This window comes from Musca domestica, unplaced genomic scaffold (genome assembly GCF_030504385.1).
Source record: "Musca domestica strain aabys unplaced genomic scaffold, Musca_domestica.polishedcontigs.V.1.1 1, whole genome shotgun sequence".
Classification (NCBI taxonomy): domain Eukaryota; kingdom Metazoa; phylum Arthropoda; class Insecta; order Diptera; family Muscidae; genus Musca; species Musca domestica.
In genome coordinates this window covers 25,236,590-25,258,184 of record NW_026712114.1, presented here as the reverse complement: position 1 = coordinate 25,258,184, position 21,595 = coordinate 25,236,590, and the positions used below count along the sequence as shown (strand labels likewise).

Here is a 21,595-nt window from a genome sequence, read left to right as displayed (position 1 = left end):
CCAAACATGGAACATCGTAAAATTATTATCAAACTTAAATCGATTTTGAAGATGGGCAATATCGGTCCACTCCTCCTGGTACCTCATCCACAAAAGGTCAAAATTTTCAAAAATATTTTTTTACTGCACAAGAAGAGAAATGATAATCCAATTTTGCTTCAAATTTGCATCAGTGCTAGGAGAGGTGAAAAAATGGACAATATTGGTTCACTCCATCAAGTATCTCCCTCACAAAGAGTCAAATTTGTGAATAACTCTTATAAAATGTGATGTAAGAGCCCGATTGTCTTCATATTATATACATCACAATATTTTTGTTAATCCAAGGTTTGGTGTGAAGATGGAATATATCGGTCCACTACTTCTCGTATCTCCCCCACAAAGCTCATAAAACGCGAAATAAACATCCGATTCCATTTAGACTTGGCAAATCTCAATATTTCTATCAACACAAGATCTGTCATAAAGATGGAAGATCGGACCATTTCTTCTGGTACATCCCCCACATAGGGTTCAAGATTTTGAATTTCTATGAAGTTTATAAAACGTGAAATTAAGATCTGACGCCATTCAGACTTGATACATCTCAAGATTTCCATTAACACAAGATCTGTTATAAAGATGGTAGAGAGGGGACTTTGTGTTAAATTTTTATGAATGAAAGCAAAAAATGTCGGAAATAGTATGAAATTTTAGAATAAGTTTAGATTTGTTCGAATTGGTCACCTTTGGCACGAATTATAGCCTTCAAACGGCCACATGCTGCCCGAATGTTGCTGTCCGGTATTTTGGCCCATTCACGGCGAAGCGCTTGCTTGAGGTGATCGACACTTAGCATGCTTTTCAATACCCCAGACACAATAGTCCATCGGTTTGGTATCCGGGGATTTTGGTGGCCATTGTGCGCTGGAAATGAAGCGAGGAACCTAATTTTGTTGCGGTGTAAGTTCTTGGACTTTTTGGAATTTCAATGGCTTTACCCCCAATATTTGCCGAATGTTTAAGTTCCTAATTATTCCATTAAACAAAAAAAAAAATAAAAATGTATAGCAAAATTTGGGCACACTTTTGTCCTCCGCTGTAACTCTACCACACAAAATACATATCCAATTTCATGCAGTCCACACAGGGAAACAACAAAAGGATAAACACATCCTTAAAATTAATATAAAAAAAAACAAAACATTACACAAATATATGAAACGTAACGAAACTCAACGACCAATGAATTTCTTGGGAAACACAGGAGAAATGTAGGGGTTCAAATGTGTTTTGGGGGTGGTGTGGTCCTTGTGTGGTAGTTTCATGGTGTTTTAAATATTTATATATATATGTATGTAAAGTTGTATATGTATTTGATGCCACGAACGAGAGAGCGACGAGAGTCCTGTTATTCCCAGGCAAAAAAAATTATCCTTGCTGCTCGAAAACGTATTCCTATTGGCTGCCAGCTGAATTTATGGTGTGAGGTAAACAACCCCTAAAGCGTGTGGCAATCAAACGATAAAAATAATGTTAAACCACACTGAGAGAAATACGGCAGTCATTGGACCAATGAGGTGTTCTTGGGTATCGGGTGGGTGATGAGAGTATTTGTTATGTTTGTTATATTTGGTGGGAATATTGTGTCGTATTGAACAGGGATAAATTATATTTGACGGTGAGATGTAATGTTTTGTAGATTTATGTTGATTTAAATATGTGTGAAATCAATTTTAGATAATAAGTGTTAAAATTTGACAATGAAACAAAGCTTCAAAACAAAGGTTACCTAAAGATTACAAATTGCAGTGGTCAAAACCGCCGTAGCTTACACCTTTTAGAGCGGAAAGGGTTCGAAATAGAGCTGGCAAATAATTAATGCCAATATCAATATTATAAAGTTAAGAGAAGCCTTCTAAATACTTATCGAACCGTTTATGGGGGAGTACTGCAACGAAAATTGACTACGAATTTGCTTGTACTAAATGGGAAATCAAGACCGTTTCTTCTTCGTTTACAAATCGTTGGGAGCCCCTAAAAGTAGGCTCTTAAAATGGATAAATATGAAAGAGTCTCTTTTTACATATGACTCTAACATGACGTGTTAACTAGTTTGTTAAATAAATAAATTGAAATCTTTAGGAAATAATCAATTTTTTAAATTGGAATTTGAAAAAAAAAACTGTTTTTCCTTGTCCTTGAAATTCAGATTTTTTGCCTAGAACTTTTCAGCTCATATCACTCGCCTTCAATTCAATAATAACTCAACGTAAATATGAAAATGTTTGTCTGCATTTCAATAACATCCATTTCGATGATTATAGTAGAAACGTGGGAATGGATAGGGAAGAGGAGATTTGTGTCCTTGTCGTCAAATAGCTCCTCCCATTATTTTGCAACGCTCTTCTCTGATATCCTTTGAATTACAAGTTGTTGGTATATTCTTTTCCCACAATTGTTGTCCTCAGATGTTATGTTATCAGTTTTTGTTTGAAATTTAACAGAAGTGGAAAAAATATTCTTTAAAAAAATACTTGTCGGACAGAAAGGAAATGGTGCGTGTAAATTGCTTCCACAAGGTTAGATTATTTTGATTTCTGTGAAATTCAGACAAAAATATTAAAATTTTTGGAGATAAATTGAAAAAATTAATTATTTTAAAAATTATGTTTTTGGAATGACAAAAAAATGTTTTTTGATAATTATTTTTCTTTCAAAAGAACAACAACATAACTCAACAACCACCAAATCTAGCGGGTTTCATTTCATTTTGTTGTTGTGCTCTCCTCTTCGAGTGTGTGTGTGATAAATGATTCGGCGCACAAATTACCAAATAAATGTTTGAAATAATGTTTCATATTTGTAGTAGTGTTTTATGGCGGCTTTAACATCATAACTTTTGTCCTGGCCAATATTCAAATAAAACTCAAGTTCGTAGTGCCTTATTGTGGTAACAGAATCATTCAATGGAGTATTAATATATTGTGAGGATGAGTTATTAATTAATTATTTTAATTGTACCATGAATGTTGATGTTCATAAATGTCAAAAACATTCCGTAAAACAATTTTTTTGCAATATCAACCCATGAAATTAATGGAAATAAGTAAATAAGTAAAACTTTCGAAGCCACGGAAGTTATTGAAATCTAAAACAAGTTGAGAAAATGAGAATGAAATTTACCGCATACCTCATCAAAGTAGTGTGGAAATATATTTCCCTTTGGATTGTTAGAAATATTTCAAGTTTAAAATAAAAAAAAATATTGGATATTTGTTTATTATCTCTGAGAATATTTAAACTTTGATTGAAGTCAATCAAAAATTATAGACGTGAATGTCAATATTGATGACGTGAGTGTCAATATTGAGCCCTTATGTGCATGTATAGAACTTTCAATTTTGTAAGCGCGGAAAAGTCCTGTCAAAAGGCGAAATGCTGAAATTTTTGAAAGTTTGAACTTTTAGAGGTTACGAAAAATTCTGAAATGGTACTAACTTCAAAAATGCTACCATTTGGTGCTATGTGAACGAATAGAGCTTAAAACTTGAAGTTTGATATGAGAATCAAGATTTGAAAGTAAGTTTGATATGTGAAGTTGATTTTAGAAATACAGGGTGAGATAAAAAAACTGCAATAAAGTCGAACGTCATAATTTTTACATGTCGGAAATAGCATCAAATTTTAGAATAAGTTTAGATTTGTTCGAATGGGTCACCTTTGGCACGAATTATGGCCTTCAAACGGCCAATGAAACCGTCACACTCTGCCCGAATGTTGCTTTGCGGTATTTTGGCCCATTCCTGGCGAAGCGCTTTATTGAGGTGATCGATATTTTGGTATTTTTTAATGCCAACCTTGCTTTCCAAAATACTCCAGACACAATAGTCCAATGCATTTGTATTCGGAGATTTTGGTGGCCATTGTGGGCTGGAAATGAAGCGAGGAACCTCATTTTGTAACCATTCTTGGGTGGCGCGTGCTGAGTGCGATGGTGTTGAGTCCTGTTGGCATGTCCAAGGTCTGTTGCCAAAATGTTTGCGTACCCAAGGCTTTATACACCCTTCAGAATGTTTTTGGTCAGCTGACCTTTTTGGCAATTAAATAGATCATTTTGTTTGTTTACAAACTGCTGGACAATGAATGTTTTCTCATCGGAGAAAAACAAATTCGGCACTTCACCACTTTCGGCCAAGCGAAGCAACTCTTTAGCTCTTTTGAGTCTATTTTCTTTCTGTTGCGGTGTAAGTTCTTGCACTTTTTGGAATTTTAATAGCTTTACCCCGAGCTAATTTTTAAATCTTTGCCGGAAGGAATATTGCGATACGTTCAGCTTACGAGTCATTTTTCGGTCACTGAGACGCAGGTTTTGATAAAGTCGCTTTTTTACTTTTTGAACCATTTCTGCTGATGTTGCTGTTTTCTTAAGTCCACTTCCTTGACGTCGGGCTACGCCACCAGTATCAAGGTAACGAGCGATGGTACGAGACATAAAAGATTTATTCGAATTTAAATGCTGGAGTGCTCTAACGATAGCCACTTGTGGTTTTCCAGCCAAATATAAAGAAATCACAATAATCACGCTTGAATTGCATCATGAATAACTTGTTTTCTGGAAAATTCTCACCAAAATGCTTTTGTGCACCTGTAAACAATATTATGAGCTGCCACTGGAATAATTTTAACAGCTATCGGACGAGTGGCTTGGATATAGTTAGTTAAATATTAGTTTTGTAAATTTCCTGCATAGTGTAGTGTTCTACAACATAGTCGTTATTTTACAATCTGAGCTAGAAGATTTCAAAGTTTGGGAGTTGTGGATCGCCTATATCAATTGATAACATTCAACGCTATCAATGAGTATTTCATAATCCGCTGAATTTGCTATCAAGAGTTGCCATCTGGTGTTGTATTTATAATTATCGAGTTGATTCTTTTGGACCTTCAATTAATCGCCAAAACCACCCTGAGAGAAGGAATCAGAGACCTTCTTTGAAGTTCATGTTGGACATTTGCCGAGCTTTCAACTGTTGTGATAATATGCAGATTGTGCTGGATGAGCTATTTTTATTTCTTCAGTATTTTAAATATCCCCCAATTTTTTCTTCTTGAATTCCTCTGAAAAAAAAAAGGATTGAGAAGTAATCAGAATATACTTTTTTTCAGCGGAATCTTATACCCAATTGCCACTGATTGCTTGATATTTGAAACACGCTACAGCTTCTATAAATCTTTACTAATTATGACAATTTTATTTTCATTTCAGGACGATCAAAGTTACAGTTTTAGAAAAAGCCGATGCAAATCTCAAGAACAACAATACTAAGACAACATTGCAGCGTTAAGCACAATATCTCTTAAAAAATACAAACAAAACAAACAAATAATCTGTGCAAGTAATAAAGGCAGCAATCTTCAGCAGACAAACAAACAAATCAATAACAATAATAACAACAAATACCGGAAGGCAGCAGTAGGAACAGCAGCAACAGCAGCAGCAGCAGCCAGCCAATAGCAGCAGCGAAGGCAGAGCGGCAGCAATAAGCCAGCCAACCAACCAACCAAACCATTGAATAAATATTCTTTCAGTAATCACAGTAATAACATCATCATCAGTAATAATAGTGGTCATGCTAATGCCGATCACATTGCCGGCTTAGTAGGTGGCGGTACTTCGGCTGCAGCAGCAAAAAATCAATTAGAGCAATTACACACAATGCGTGAAGCTCTATTTTCTCAGGATGGATGGGGTTGCCAGCATGTCAATCAGGATACGAACTGGGAAGTGCCAAGCTCGCCGGAGCCCACAAACAAAGATCCCTCGGGATCGCCGATGTGGAAACCGACCGTAAACAATGGCACCGATTTGTGGGAATCCAATTTGCGCAATGGCGGACAGCCGTCGCAACAACCTGTACAGAAAACACCTTGGGGGCATACGCCATCGACAAATTTGGGCGGCACCTGGGGTGAAGATGATGATTGCAATGATACCAGTAATGTATGGACGGGTGGACCGGCCGGATCAACTGGAGCTGTAGTTGGAGTAGCCGGTGTAGCAGCCGGTACCGGTGGCGCCGGTCCGTCCAATGGCCCGCAATGGGGTCAAGGTGGTGTGGGTGTCGGTGTATCTGGAGCTGGTGTACAATCGAATGTTACAGCTCCTGGTGCTATCACTGGTGTTACACCTGGAGGTAATTAGAGAATGGTTCCATGTTGTTGGCAATTTCTAAAAATTTGTTTTCTTTCTATCTACAGGTGCTTCGAATGCTGTTGGCGTTAATGTGCCTGGTACACCTGGAGGTGCTGGCGGAGCTGGCAATGGTTGGGGCGATCCTCGTGGTGGACCCATGGGAGCTGGAGGACCATTAGATATTCGTTCGGTTGATCCGCGTGATCCAATGCGCGCTGGATCGGCTGGTGATCCGCGTGATATGCGCATGCTGGATCCTCGTGATCCGATACGTGGTGACCCGCGTGGCATTTCGGGCCGTCTAAATGGCACATCCGAAATGTGGGGCCAACATCATCCCATCGCTCAACACCAGATGCCTGGACTCAATAAAATGGGTGTGGGTGGGCCAAATGTTGGTGGAGCTGGTAGCGTAGGTGGCGTGCCCAATGCCAATAGTCTGGCAGGACCTAGCACTGTTGGCGGCTTAAATGCGGCTGGTAATGTTGTTGGCTCACAATGGGGTGGTCCACCGCAGTCTGTGGTTGGTGGAGCCAAGGATATGGTCGGTTCAATGGCACCTAAGCCACCAGGTGGCGGATCCGGTTGGGAAGAACCATCACCGCCACCACAACGTCGCAATATACCTAACTATGATGACGGCACCTCTTTGTGGGGTCAACAATCTCGTGTACCCGGTGGAGTGGGTATCGGCGGCGGTGGTTCACACTGGAAGGATGTTTCCGATCCACTTAATGCCCGTAGCCATTTAATGCGTAACGCCCTAGGTGTACAGAATGCTCCTAACGCTAGCATAGTATCCGGTCTGGGTGGAGCTGGTGGCGCAGGAAGCGGAGCCGGTGGTCTTGGTGCTCCCGGAAATCCTAACAACAGCATGGGCGTTGGTGCCGTTGGTCCACCTGGCCCTCGTCTGGTATCGGCCATAGGCGGACCCGGCGGTGTGGGTGGTCCCCACAAACCTGACAATGGCATGTGGTCTCATCCCACTGGCCCTCCAAATGTCTCCTCGGCCGGTGTGGGTGGCAACCGCAACACTGGCGGTTGGGGAGATGTTGAAAATCACAATGTAGTCGGCGGATCCGGTTCTGGAGTTAGTGGGACAGGCGCCGGTAACTGGGGTGATGACAAGTCCAATCAAATTGGCGGCATGGGACAAACAGGGAACTCTTGGAACGAACCACCAAATGCGTCTGCTTGGAACAAACCAAATCAGGCCAAATTACCTAATGCCAATACAGCCGGAGGCTGGGGCAGCGTTGGTGGCGCAGGCACAGGCGGTGCAAATGATGGCAACGATTTGAATCCAAACGATTGGTCAGCAGCAGCTGCTGCCCACAACTCGATAATGAGTAAAGCCCAACAGCAGCAAAAACTCGGCACAGCCGGCGTCAACTTGGGCGGTATCAACACCGAGCTAATCAAGCAAAGTAAACAGTATCGAATGCTAGTGGAAGCGGGTTTCAAGAAGGAGGACGCCGAACGAGCTCTTATCTCTGCCAACATGAATTTAGACGAAGCAAACGAAATGTTAAGATCAAATCTATCTATGGTTAGTGGTATGACTGGTGGCATGGATAATTGGCGACGTCACGATGATACTCTCGGTTCCTATGCGGATCATAACTCAGCTGCAACAGCTGGTGGCGGCGCATTTCCTGGTCGATATGCCTCAGCTGCTACACAACCTGCGATGTCATTCCCTCCGGTAAGTCGATCTTTTGGAGGGTAATTATTGGGAAAAGTGCCAATTGATTTTATTTTTCTTTTTTTTTTTGCAGAACAATCTCTTAAACTCAATGGGTGGAGGTGCCGTCGGTGCTGGCGGCAATAATCCCCAACTGAATGCCCTCAATGCAATGCAACCCTTACAAGTGCAAAAGTACCTTAATCAAGGTCCACATAATGTCGGTGCCGCTGGGCCACCAACTGTCAATCCTGCTGTAGCTTTTGGCCAGGGCTCGAATGTGGCCGCTGTCAATGCTGCCGCGGCCGCTGTTTCCAACAGCACGAATCAACCGTCAACACAGCAGCTACGTATGTTGGTACAACAAATCCAACTGGCCGTACAGAGTGGCTACTTGTCCAGCCAAATATTGAATCAGCCATTGGCTCCCACCACACTTTTACTCCTTAATCAATTACTTAGCAATATTAAGGTGAGTGTTTTGTTATAACTTGTAAAATATTGAGGGTTAAATGTCTATCCATTTTCCGCAGCATCTTCAAGGGGCCCAGCAATCGTTAGCACGTAGTGGAAATAATGGTAATACTCTGCTTGCCATTGCCAAATATAAGCAACAAATACAAAATCTACAAAACCAAATAAATGCACAACAAGCAATACACATAAAACAACAGCAAGCTTTACAACCGAACCCACATCCGGCTGCAGCGCATATCAATAATACAAATAACGAATATTTAAGAAGCCATGATTCCATGACAGCTTTACAGGGAAATTTCTCAGAAATGAACTTAAACAAGGTAAGCAGTCAAGGGAAAACTGAAGTGTTTACGCTCCAAATACTGCCATATCGTCAGTTATCGAGCAAGAGTATCTAAAGTTTATCAAAGTATCTAAAGTTTAAAGAGTATCTAAAGTTTATCTAATGAGTCCCCTTTTTTGTGCCCCGAATACAATATTCACCTAAAATGCGAGTATTACAATTATTTTCTGAAAATTTCACTTTTCTCGACTTGCTCCCTCTATTTGCGGTGAAAACTTTCGAAACGCCGATACAATTGTGTTCTTCTTTTAGCTCTACTTTCAGAATTTTTTCCCTGGGTAGTTGTTGAAAATAATTCAATATTGCCTCATATTATACCCTCCACCATAGCATGGAGGGTATATTAAGTTTGTCATTCCGTTTATAACACCTCCAAATATAAATTTAGACCCCACAAAGTATATGTATTCTTGATCAGCATAAAATTCTATGTCGATTTAGCTCTAGCTTCCGAACGAAATGAAGTAGGTTGATAAAATCTTACTCAAATGTTTATTATGTCTGCAGGACTTTTGGTATTGAAAATGGGCCATGCAAGTCCACGTTTTGCCCCTATATAATGGTACCTCCCAATTTTCGGTTTTTTGGTGATCTAAACGGCATTATTCACCGGAATCGTTTAAAATTTGGTATTTGAAGTTCGTAATGGTTACTATAGCCTAAGGCAAAAAATTGTCTGTGTAAGTCCACGTCTACGTATAGCCCCCATATAACTGTACCTCCCGATATTCGGTATTTTAATTATTTTATCGACATTGTTCACCTCAATTGTTTCAAAATTGGTATTTGAAGTTCGTAATGGATATTACATCCTATGATAGAAAATTGTCTATGCAGGTCCACGTTTTGGTATAGCCCCCATATAATTGTACCTCCCTATATTCTGTATTTTGATGATTTTAGCGACATTATTAAATGGCATTGTTTCAAATTTGGTATTTGAAGTTCGTAATGGATACTGCAGCCTATGACAGAAAATTGTCCTTGCAGGTCCACGTCTTCGTGTAGCTCTCATATAATGGCACCTCCCTATATTCGGTATTTTGGAGATTTAAGCGACATTATTCACTGGAATCGTTTCAAATTTGGTATTTGAAGTTCGCAATGGATACTGCAGCCTAAGTCAGAAAATTGTCTGTGCAGGTCCACGTCTTCGTATAGCCACATATATAACGGTACCTCTATATTCGGTGTTTTGATTGATTTTAGCGACAGTATTCATCGGAATTGTTTCAAATTTGGTATTTAAAGTTCGTAATGGATACTGCAGCCTAAGTCAGAAAATTGTCTGTGCAGGTCCACGTCTTCGTGTAGCCCCCATATAACGACACCTCCCGTAATTCGGTATTTTGATAAGGTCGGTCAGTAGGCTCATCTGACAACTAAATTTGCTCTCAAAGGATAAAATTGTCCTACATTATATAGGCTTTGACCTGTCCAAAACAATTTGATTAAGAATGTGCCATTGAATATGTCAAAACACTTTAATAAGCTTTAGCTGAGTCGTTATTTGTCAACTATGACCGACTCTCATCCTTCTATTCACAATAGTATAAGATTATCCTTGAAATTTTTTTCAAATCTAATGATTTTGTTGTTTCAGTCTGCTGGTTATCAAGGCGCACCCAATCAACAGTCTAGATTGAACCAATGGAAGCTTCCAGTATCAGATAAAGATATGACAACGGATAGTACAGATTTCTCTCGCGCACCTGGCGCTACCAAGCAAGGTAGCGGTGGTTTAATGACAACTAATGCAACTAATATGGGACCTTTGGGTCTGCAAAGTGATGGGTAAGAAAGACAAATTAAATTCCGCATTTCCCTATTTTCAGAATATATTTTATTTTAAATTTGAAATCTGTTCTTGATTCCCCCTTCCAGGACATGGTCAACTGGGCGCAATATAAACGATGGCTGGCCAGACCACACAAATGATAGTGAGAATAAAGACTGGTCAGTTGGACATGCTTCAGCTGCAACTGCGTACACCGATTTAGTACAGGAGTTTGAGCCTGGAAAGCCCTGGAAGGTAAACATATTACAACAAAACCAGGAAATGGAATTAAAAATCAATCAAACAAGAACAACAGAAACAAAAACCAAAACCAAAACAGAAACAATCAAAACAACATTCACTTTACAAACTGCTAAAACCGCATACCGATATAATTTTTTATTAATGATCCTTTATATACATGCCTACTACTACTACTACCAGTATTTGTTACAACAGCAACAAGTGCAAATGTTACTACGATTGGTATTCAAAATTAAACTAATAACTTCAATAGCGTACAAAAATCAGGCAAACCAAAATGCAATTGAACACATTTGTTTCAATCCTCCATGTCGTGGTATTCAAAACAAAACTCCCCGTGAAAATCCTTCCACATTATTATGTTTGTTTTTCGATAACAATAACCAAAAAAAAGGATATGCACTTTCCCGTACCTTTTCTCTACTTTTTTTTCTCTCCTTCTCTCTAACGAAGACACGAAATTGATTCCATTTTCTAGTTTTTAGAGAATTTTGTATGTATACATTATCTAATTTAAGGGTTCGCAGATAAAAAGTATTGAAGATGACCCCAGTATAACTCCCGGCAGTGTAGCTAGATCTCCATTGGCTATAAATGCAACGCCAAAAGATGCTGATATTTTTGCCAATGCAACGAGCAAAAATTCACCGACTGATTTACCAACGTTAGGTCTAACAACGTCATCGACATGGAGCTTTAATCCCCCAAACAATAATCAAAATTTCCAAAGGTAAGCAGATCAATCAGATTGATGTTCGTGTGTTTATTTTCTTTGTTCTATTTCTTAGTTGGTCTGACACAACCCAACAAGAAATATGGTCATCAATGAATAAAACATCACGCGGTCCACCTCCAGGATTGGGCTCGAACAAATCTGGTGTGGGTATGCCGAATGTGGGCAACCCCGGTAATGCTGGAGGCTGGTTAACGGGCGGCAATAGCGTTCGAACAGCAGGTGGTTGGTCGGGAACAAATTCGAATTGGAACTCAAATTGGTTATTACTTAAAAATTTAACTACGCAGGTGAGTTTGGCGCTACCTTAATGTCTGTCTAACACAGCTTTCACCTTGTTATTGACATGTCTCTCACTTCTATCTCACTTTCATCCAGATTGATAGCTCAACATTACGTACTTTGTGTATGCAGCACGGACCCTTACAAACTTTTCATCTGTATTTAAATCAAGGTATTGCCCTGTGCAAGTATGCCTCACGTGAGGAAGCCAGTAAAGCACAAATGACTTTGAACAATTGCTTCTTGGGCAATTCAACAATTATTGCGGAATCGCCCAGCGAAAATGAAGTCCATTCGATCTTGCACCATTTGCCCCAGCAAAATACCAATGCTACTGCCACACAACAGCATGCACAACAGGGCGGGGGAGGCGGTGGAGGTCAGAACTCAAGCCATAACAATGCCGGCGGTGGCATGAACAATCCGGGTGGTGGCGGAGGCAGCTCAAATACAAATGCCAATAATGTCAATAACGTTAACAATGCCTCAGGTTCACAAAATCCCACGTCAGCGGGTGGTAATAACGTTAATCCTCAATCAAATACTTCGTCAAATAATTCCTCAAACGCCAATGCGGTCAACAATGGTATTAATAATTCCGGGCAAAATGGTAATCAGCCATCGAATCACAATTCTCATCCGAATGCAAATACACAAAATACCGCAAATGTTGCCACAAACAATACCAATGTTGCCGCCAATAATTCATCGAATGCCAATGCCAATCAGGCATGGCGTTCCACTACCAACCAACAGCAACAACAGCAGCAACAGCAACAAAGCCTAAATTCTCAAACACGTCCCTCTGGTGGCCGTGACGATTTTGACATAATTTCCAAATATGTGTGTTCGATTGTGGATGACTAGATAAGGCCTAATAGTTTAAACCAACCACCACAACAACAACAACAACCACCACCACCTCCCTCTTCTAATCTTCCCACTCTTACCATACTCCCGCGACCACCACCACTTTTACTTTCCAGCTTTCAACAACAACAACAACAAAAAACAACAACCACAAGCATAGAAGATTTCTCAAGTAGTTTTTAACTATATACATTAATCGAACATTAAAAAATAATAATAATAATTATAATTATAAAGAAAAAATAATAATATATAATGATGTATGTTTCTTCGAACTTTTAATTTGTTTGTTTGTTTTAAACTTCAAATGAGTGAATCGATTGATGAAGAAAACTTTCGGCTCAACAACTCTCTTCCATTCTCGTATCTTATGATGACACGATTTTTGTCTTTTAGTTAAAATGTCTCTCTACTTAACATATTTTTTTAATTTTATTTTTCTTGATTTTTTTTTAACTCCCTTGTTGTGCGTCCCCGGCTGTCGGCAGACAGCTGCCATGGATAATAATGTTGCTAATCATGCTGCAAATGATATGATATATATGTATATTTTAATCATGTGTAGAAAAAGAAAACAAAAAACAATAAAGAAACAAACACATATATTACGAATGAAAATATAGACGATGAAACAATTATATACACAACCTTCCCTTCCCTCACACTGTCTCACACACACACGCATTTCAAGAAAAACTACGATCGCGCCCAGAGCCGCCCTTCAATTCACTCATTTGGTCGTTTAAAAGGAATAAATAAAAGAGTAATAATAATAATAAAAATTTTGAGATTGAGTTAAAACAATAAAAAAAATCAGTAATTAATTGTTTTATCTTTTGATCATATTTATCTATTAATCTAAATAAAAAATTGTATGGATATGAGTTAATATATATACATATAATAATTGTTTCGGGTTAATGTTTTCAATGTTGCACTGCTGAGTTTTAGCTGGATTGTGAACCGCCTGCAGCAATTGTCCACTAAGTCAAAGACGATTTATATTTGAGAGAAATGCCGTTGTTTTCTAAGGAAAGTGCGAAGGGAAAAATTTGAACTATTTAATTCAGATTATTTAATCCCATACAACGGTCCTGCAGATCTGCAATTATTAAATCATTTTTCAATATATTATTGAAAAACATGGAATGTACAGTGCATCGTTTTTAGTAATTTTGCAACATAGATTTTGTTTTGTTTATTTTTTTAAGCATTTCAAATGATGAGGAATGAACTCCGGACCGTATGATTGTTATTGTGCGATAGCTTCACGCGTTCCACATACGCATCCAAGTACCTTAATATAAAAACTTTTTTTTGGTGGATAATTAGATTATCAATTAGTGATGTGTGTAATTTGAAGACAATCGGACTCTTACATTACATTTTATAAGAGTTGAAACTATTTAAAATGTTGACCCTTTGTGGAGGAGGTTCTTCATTAGGATTTGCAAAGTTGGAGCAAAATTGGATGTTCGTTTCTTTTCCTGTGCAATAATATATATATATATATATATATATATATATATATATATATATATATATATATATATATATATATATATATATATATATATATATATATATATATATATATATATATATATATATATATATATATATATATATATATATATATAATTTTTTTTTTTTTTTAATTTCGACCTTTTTTAGGGGAGGTACCAGAAGGAGTAGACCGATATTGTCCACCTCCGATCTCAATCTATGTGCGATAATAATATAACGATATACCAAGATTGAACTAAATTGGATACAGCCTTCGAGAGTTTGGGCACCAGCCAGCAGACAGGGAGACAGACGTACGGACATCGCTATATCAACTCCAAATGTCATGAAACGGATTTTGTCCAAAGAAACCGAGGGTCTAAAACCGTTATTTCGATGAATCAAGTTTTGCCCTTACCAACTGATATATACCCTCTCTAACCATATGGCTGAGGGTATAGCAATTTTTTCTTTGACGTCATCCTTCTAAACTTATGCTTTGTTGGAGATTTTTGCATAAATTCACAAAAAATATGACTTTAACCCAAAAAGTGTTTCTAATATTTTTAAATTCCCGGTTATTAGGTAAGGTTTAGACTTTTTATACCTTTTAAAAAAAATAATTTAAAAAAGGGCCAAAAAGACCCATTTGTTGAGTCGCTTCAGGGTTAAATCTTTTTACCAAGCTAATACTGGGATTAGATTGTTATCTGTAAAAATGGCTGATGACGCTATACACCTAAAATGACCGGGTTCCAAGAAGTCTGTACTAAAAATTCAAATAAGGATTTCATGCATGCTTCTAATTTTTGTAAGAAATTCTACTATAGCTCTTTAAGAAATCACACATTATATAGCCTTAACCATAAACAAAAGTACAGCTATTTTATGAGATATATTTAGCAACATTTAATGTCGTTCCTCTTCTTGGTATAGTCCCTATATAAGTCTCTACGATTGCAAGTATTTTTATACCCTCCACCATAGTATGGAGGGTATATTAAGATTGTCATTTCGAGCATACATTTTAGATCCCACAAAGTATATATATTCCTGATCAGCATAAAATTCTATGTCGATTTAGCAGGACTTTTGGTATTGAAAATGGGCCATGTATGTCCAAATTTTGGTACAACCCCATATAATGGTACCTCCCTATTTTCGGTATTTTGGTGATTTTAGCGACATTATTCCCCTGGTTTTTTTTAAATTTGGTACTTAAAGTTCGTAATGGATACTACAGCCTATAAGAGAAAATTGTCTGTGCAGGTCTTCTTTTTGGTATAGCCCCCATACAGCGGTACCTCCCTATTTTTGGTATTTTGATGATTTTGTCGACATTATTCACCGGAATTGTTTCAAATTTGGAGTTCGTAATGGATACTACAGCCTATGACAGAAAATTGTCTGTGTAGGTCAATGTCTTCATTTACCCCCCTTATAACAGCACCTCCCGATATTCGGTATTTTGATGATTTTAGCGAGATTATTTGCCGCAATTGTTTAAAATTTGGTATTTGAAGTTGGTAATGGATACTATAGCCTATGACAGAAAATAACCTGTTCAGGTCCACGTCTTCGTGTAGCCCCCATATGACAGCACCTCCCGATATTCGGTATTTTGATGATTTAAGTGACATTATTCACCGGAATTGTTTCAAATTTGGTATTTGACGTTCGTTATGGATACTACAGCATATGACAGAAAAATGTCTGTGCAGGTTCACGTCTTCTTATAGCCCCAAATATAACGACACGTCCCGATATTCGGTATTTTGATGATTTTGGCGACATTATTCAAATTTGGTATTTGATGTTGAATGGATACTACAGTCTATGACAGAAAATTGTCTACGCAGGTTCGCGTTCGGTATATTGATGATATAAGCGACATTATTCAACGAAATTTTTTGTAAGTTTCGCAATTGTATATTGTAACGGCTTGTGACAAAAGTTGCCTATACAGGTCCACGTCGTAGTATAGACACTAATATAACGGCTACATTCGGTATTTTTAAGATTTTAAAAATTTGGCGTTACGGCCGAGTTTACAGATTTTTTTGCCTGTTGTAAGTAGTAATCATATTTTTCCGTTTAGTCATATTTTTTTATTTTCCACGTTACTAGCAAATATAGGTTCTCGTTTTGGTATCGGCAGAGACAACAAAACGTTTGGGAATCCTATTAGTATTGTTCTTGATAAAATATTCTAAAACAAATTTACTATATAAAATCTATTAAAATTCGATTTGTTGAAGACTTTTAGATGAGTAAAATATCAAACATTTAATTCAAGCTGGATTTGTTGGCTCCAAAATGTTTCCACTATATTAGTTTCCGGACATAACAAGTCTCACAAAGAATAAGTTTAGTTCTATTGAGGAAAGAATGTGTAATTTATATTTTTCCCCACTTAAAGAATGGTTACCGTATGATTAGTTTCGTAATCGAATTTATTTCCTGTGCTCAATTCAACAGGACTTAAACTTCCATTTCCGGTTACAAATCTTGTCAATTTCCCTTCAACATAAAAATGAGATTCTCCGAATCACCCAGTTAATCGTATTTCTTATGTTTCATTCTCTTGCACGTCTTCAATATTTTAATATTGAACAACAACAACGTTACTCTTTGGTGACTCTCCCTCTCTCGCTCTCTCTAACCAAACAAACACTGAGAATAACAGCAAACGTCACTGCACAAGCAGTAACATCTTAACTTGGCCTTAGCTCGTGTCGGGTTCTTTAGTGTTGCCGCGATACCCGAGAGAGACGAAATGGTAAAGTTACGGATAGCGGTTGTGTTGTGGAGTGTTGTATAGAAAACAACAACAAAGAAACGGGTTAAGTTTCACCAGCCAAAAAATTATTTTTTTTTTTTCATTTGTTCGATTCAAAAATTGTCACAATCAATAGAAAAAGGCCACAACAGCAACAACAACAACCACATACATAGGTGAAGTTAATTCATGTGATAGCCAAATAGAAAAAGAAAATCAAATAAAAGCTAATTGAATTAAATTAGCCGTGGAATAAAAAAAGAAGCAAAAGAAGAAATAAGAAAAAAAAGTGAAATTTGATATAAATTCCAAATTTGGAGATTACGACAAGAAGGAGAAGCAAATATACCTCACACAACCTGAATTTTTAATTGCCATCAAGCAACAAATAAAAAGTGCATTGAATTCGTAAATAATAAAATCAAAAAAAAAGATAAAGGCAAAAAAGAATAAGAGAGTGAAACAAAAATAATTTCCATTACAACAAAGTGCAACAGCAGCAGTGCAACAATAACACAGAAATCATGTCTAATTCATGTCGTAGAAAATTACGTGTTTTACCGCTGCCGGTTGATTACGTCTCGTTACGTTCAAGGCAAGTTGACGACAACCACCACGACAACGACGACGATGCTAACGACGTTAATCTGGCTGCCATTGATAACAACAACGACGACCAACAACAAGAGCCAACACATAACACCTCAATGGAAACGGTTGGAGGGAATTTTAGCAGGCGCACAGCGGCAGCAGCAACAACAACATCTGTTGGTAATAAAATGTTGCTGACAGAAACCAAATCTCTGGAATTAAAGACCCGACCCGGCCGCGAGGATGAAGACTACGAAGATGAGGAGATATCCAAGTAAGTTCAAATAAAAACAAATAATTCAACAGCTCACAAATAATTGCTGCTGCAGTGGGTATTTAAATTGTTTACTATAAAAATAAAGCAAATAAACAGCAACAAAAATGTTAAGAATTAAACAACAACTACAACAACAATGTGAAGCATTGTGGGTCATAACAAAATGTGGTCGACACGTCATATGGTTTTGTTATTATTTTTGTATTATTGAGTTTTTTTTTGGTATTCTTTTTTAGTAGACACTCAGACATACAATCATACAATTAGCCACAATTGTGGGGAATTACTCCCCCTTCTAGCCAAATATACACGTGTTGGATTTTCGGTTGCACTTTTGTTGTTGTAGCCAATAATAATGCAAGTCATGAAGTCTAGTCGGGGAAAATAAACAAACTGTTTATTTTCTTCATATCGCTCTCAGAGTATTTATGTTGTAGACTACGTGCCACGTGGGTGGAAGAGTCAGAGATGGATGTTTTGAATTGCTGCAAAATATAGGAGAAATAAATATAAATAAGGAAATTTGGTTATGTCAAATAAATTTGTGAAGGATTTTTCAATAAGAGGTGTTATTAGCCCTTGCTTGAGGTGATCTACACTTTGGTATTTTTTTAGTGTCAACCTTGCTTTCCAAAATACTCCAGATACAATGTCCTACGGATTGGTACCCGGAGATTTTGGTGGCCATTGTGGAAATGAAGCAAGGGACCTCATTTTGTAACCATTCTTGGGTGGCGCGTGTTGAGTGCGATGGTGCTGAGTCCTGTTATAATGTAAAAGGTCTGCGGCCAAAATGTTTGCGTGCCTAAGGTTTTAATACACCGTCCAGAATATTTTCGCGATAATATTCGGTATTTATTCTGATGTCACGATCGATTAATACGAGCGGAGAGCGACCTTCGGCTGTTATGGCGGCCCACACCATCACCATGGCCGGCGCTTGAGTTCTGGTGGCCAAACGAAGGTGCACATTTTCAGCTTACCTCTTTGGCAAGTGAACCCGATCATTTTGTTTGTTTACAAACTGTTGGATAACGAATGTTTTCTCATTGGAGAAAGATAGGCAGTTCACCATTTTCGGCCAAGCGAACAACTCTAAAGAGTCCATTTTCTTTCTGTCGCGGTGTTAGTTCTTGCACTTTTTGGATTTTCAATGGCTTTACCCTGAGTCGGGCTACGCTACCAGTATCACGGTAATGAGCGATGGTACGAGACACAAAAGACTTATTCACATTTAAATGGTGGAGTGGTGCTCTAACGATAGCCACTTGTGGTTTTCCAGCCAAATATAAAGAAATCACACTATCACGCTTGAATTCCATCACGAATAATTTTTTTCTGGAAAATTCTCACCAAAATGTTTTTGTACACTTGTTAGCAATATATTGAGCTGTCACTGAAATAATTTTAACAGCTGTAGGACAAGTGGCATAGAAATGACAGCCGTTTGAAGTTGGTTGCAGTTTTTTCATCTCACCCCGTATAACCAAGACTTTGCAAAAGTCTTTACTCTAAAGTCCTTAAAAGTATTCAACAACAAATACAGGTATCCATTATTCAATAAATTCCCCTAATGTTTGGTCAGAAAATTTAAAATTAAAAAACTGTGATTTTTGTCTTGGAAGAGCTTGTAAGATATTACACTGTTCCGCCATTTTTGGCCTGGAAGTTTTGAAAAAAAATCGTTACCGAAAGAAGAGTAAAATTACAAAAAGTTTCAAGTTTTGATTATGCCAATCTTTCTGGCGCCTAGTAATAAAGCTTTAATCGAACCTAAGTTTGTTTTAGAGGATAAAAGGAAATGTCTTTGAGAAAAAAATGCGTCAATTGAAGCGAGCACGTCTATATAGACATGAACTTTAATAGCCCCCAAAAAATAGACTTAAGAGTTAACGGCCCGATAAAATGTTGTCACATAATGAGTTACTGCTTAAAAAAACCAGCTTTCCACAAAGGAAAAGTTTTATCTCATAAATGTGAAATGAAATCATAAATCAATCGAGGATAAAAAAATAAAGAAGAGGGATAATGTGTCATATATATGTAGATCACACTGCATATCTTTCACAATTTCTTTACTGATTTGTAATCTTTAAACAAGAGAATGACAAAAACTGAGGGCCACTCACAATAGGCGTTTTCTTTTGACGGTTCTTGTTTTGTTTATGGCACTAACTGAAATTTGTGGTTATCAATTTTGCACACTTGTGGGGGGCCTTGTGACTTGATAACGTCGGCGACAATGCTTCCGAGTAAGCGATCCACATGTGTGTTGTGCGTTGCAATTTTTATTTAAATTCAAATTTTTATACAACAATTTGTGGGGAAGATTTTGAAAATGTGCTCTTTGGCCGTTTTCAATAAAGTGGCGCCCAATTCAAACTCACACACATTTCCACATTTTGGCACCTGTTTCCGATGTTACTCCATAGCTGATCGCCCATCTTGCAATGTTGTAATTACACATTTGGCTCAGTTGGCAAATTTATTTGCCTTCAAAATTCCAAGTATTTTGAATTTTCAAAGAAAATGAATTTCCTTTAGTTTTTCTTTTTCTAGTTTTCAAAATACTACGAATACGGTATTAAAGTATTAAACGAGCAAAAACTAAAATAAAATTTAAAAGGTATGAACGAACACAACAAATGAAAACAAACAATAAATGAAACGCCAACGCAAAAAAAAAAAACAGAAAACAATGAAAGAAAATTTAAGACAGGCGATCGGGCGGACGGTATTGTTTATCAGCTACTAAATAAAAGGAGAACATCTAACCGCACATGGTGTGGTGTGTTCTGGGGCAGTACCTTAGTGCTTGATTAATAATGGCAAAGAAATATCGCGCTTATCAGTACTTAAAATTTATTAAAGATCTTACATAGACTTGTATTCTCTGATAAGAAATAGACTTTTGATAAAAGGCTGGAATATAAATAGGCAATGGTGTGGTAGGAGGCAACCACCCTCCAAGAGTGGTGAATTACAGCCAAAAATAACCAGAACAAAGTGGTTGCAAAAGGGACGTTGTTCAACTGTGAAATGGCGCAATGGAATTTGGTTTTTAGAGAGGAACGGTGGGAGAGATTGTTTTGGAGATCACTAGTCATTACGTTTTCGACCTCAGGACTTTGAAAATAGGATCACATCGTTAGGGACCCAGCAAAAAAGGTAAACAGACGGTAATGTAAACAAACGGCAGGCAAAAAGTTTGACCATCCGACTAAGAAACCGATGGTTGTGAGTTCGAGACTCGGCGTCAGCAAAGGAAGGAAAAACCCAGTAAGGAAAAGTCAAAAGTCGGGCGGGGCAGATTATATGATACCCTACACCACTATGCATATTTTGTAACAAAAGAATTTATTTGAAGTAGATATACCACCTATCAACATTTGGCTTTACAGCAGTTATAGTTTGGTTTCAGAGGGAACTAATATAGGGGAGGCATATCCTATTCTGAATCGATTTTCACTAAATTTGACAGAGACATTTTAACCTTTTATACCAAATAACATTGCTATAGAGTGCATGATATCACTCCCACTCAAAAACCTCGAAAAATTGTGTTTACGCTCTGCTCCATGGAGCGCACTTTTTCGAATTCGAGTGAGTTTCACATTCGAGGACATTCAAATGATTTTCTTCATAAAATCACCTGTAATGTGTCCTCCCTAAAGAGTAGACTATCAAAATGTCCTCTATAGAAACAAGACCTTCGGGAGGTTTCCTCAAGAAAGAAAATCCTGAAAAGGTCATATAAAAAATGAAGAACTTCAAAAGGTCTTCTATAAAAAATGCCTTCCAGACCTTTAACTTTTTTTCTACGAAAAGAAGACC

At 37.7% G+C, this 21,595-nt stretch overlaps 2 protein-coding genes across 3 annotated transcripts in view; both read left to right on the top strand.

Annotated features, from left to right (window-relative positions):
• The first annotated feature begins 5,503 nt into the window (after nucleotides 1-5,503).
• Nucleotides 5,504-13,432, top strand: LOC101888780 (protein Gawky). Of its 2 annotated transcripts, none has more exons than XM_005187226.4 (9): nucleotides 5,504-6,176; nucleotides 6,241-7,880; nucleotides 7,954-8,331; nucleotides 8,393-8,659; nucleotides 10,286-10,476; nucleotides 10,567-10,714; nucleotides 11,251-11,453; nucleotides 11,512-11,746; nucleotides 11,835-13,432. In XM_005187226.4, exons 1-9 carry the CDS (start codon nucleotides 5,699-5,701, stop codon nucleotides 12,603-12,605), a joined length of 4,311 nt encoding a protein of 1,436 aa, XP_005187283.2. In that variant the 5' UTR covers nucleotides 5,504-5,698; the 3' UTR covers nucleotides 12,606-13,432. The 2 variants fall into 2 exon arrangements, with proteins under 2 accessions (XP_005187283.2, XP_011294070.2); XM_011295768.3 differs by having other exon boundaries at nucleotides 11,242-11,453.
• A 3,417-nt stretch (nucleotides 13,433-16,849) lies between these two features.
• Nucleotides 16,850-21,595, top strand: part of LOC101888375 (mitogen-activated protein kinase kinase kinase 4) — a 48,622-nt gene continuing 43,876 nt past the window's right edge. The window contains exon 1 of the mRNA XM_005187223.4: nucleotides 16,850-17,758. Coding sequence (XP_005187280.2) covers nucleotides 17,418-17,758 — 341 coding nt within the window. The 5' untranslated portion in view covers nucleotides 16,850-17,417. The remainder of the gene's footprint in view (nucleotides 17,759-21,595) is intronic.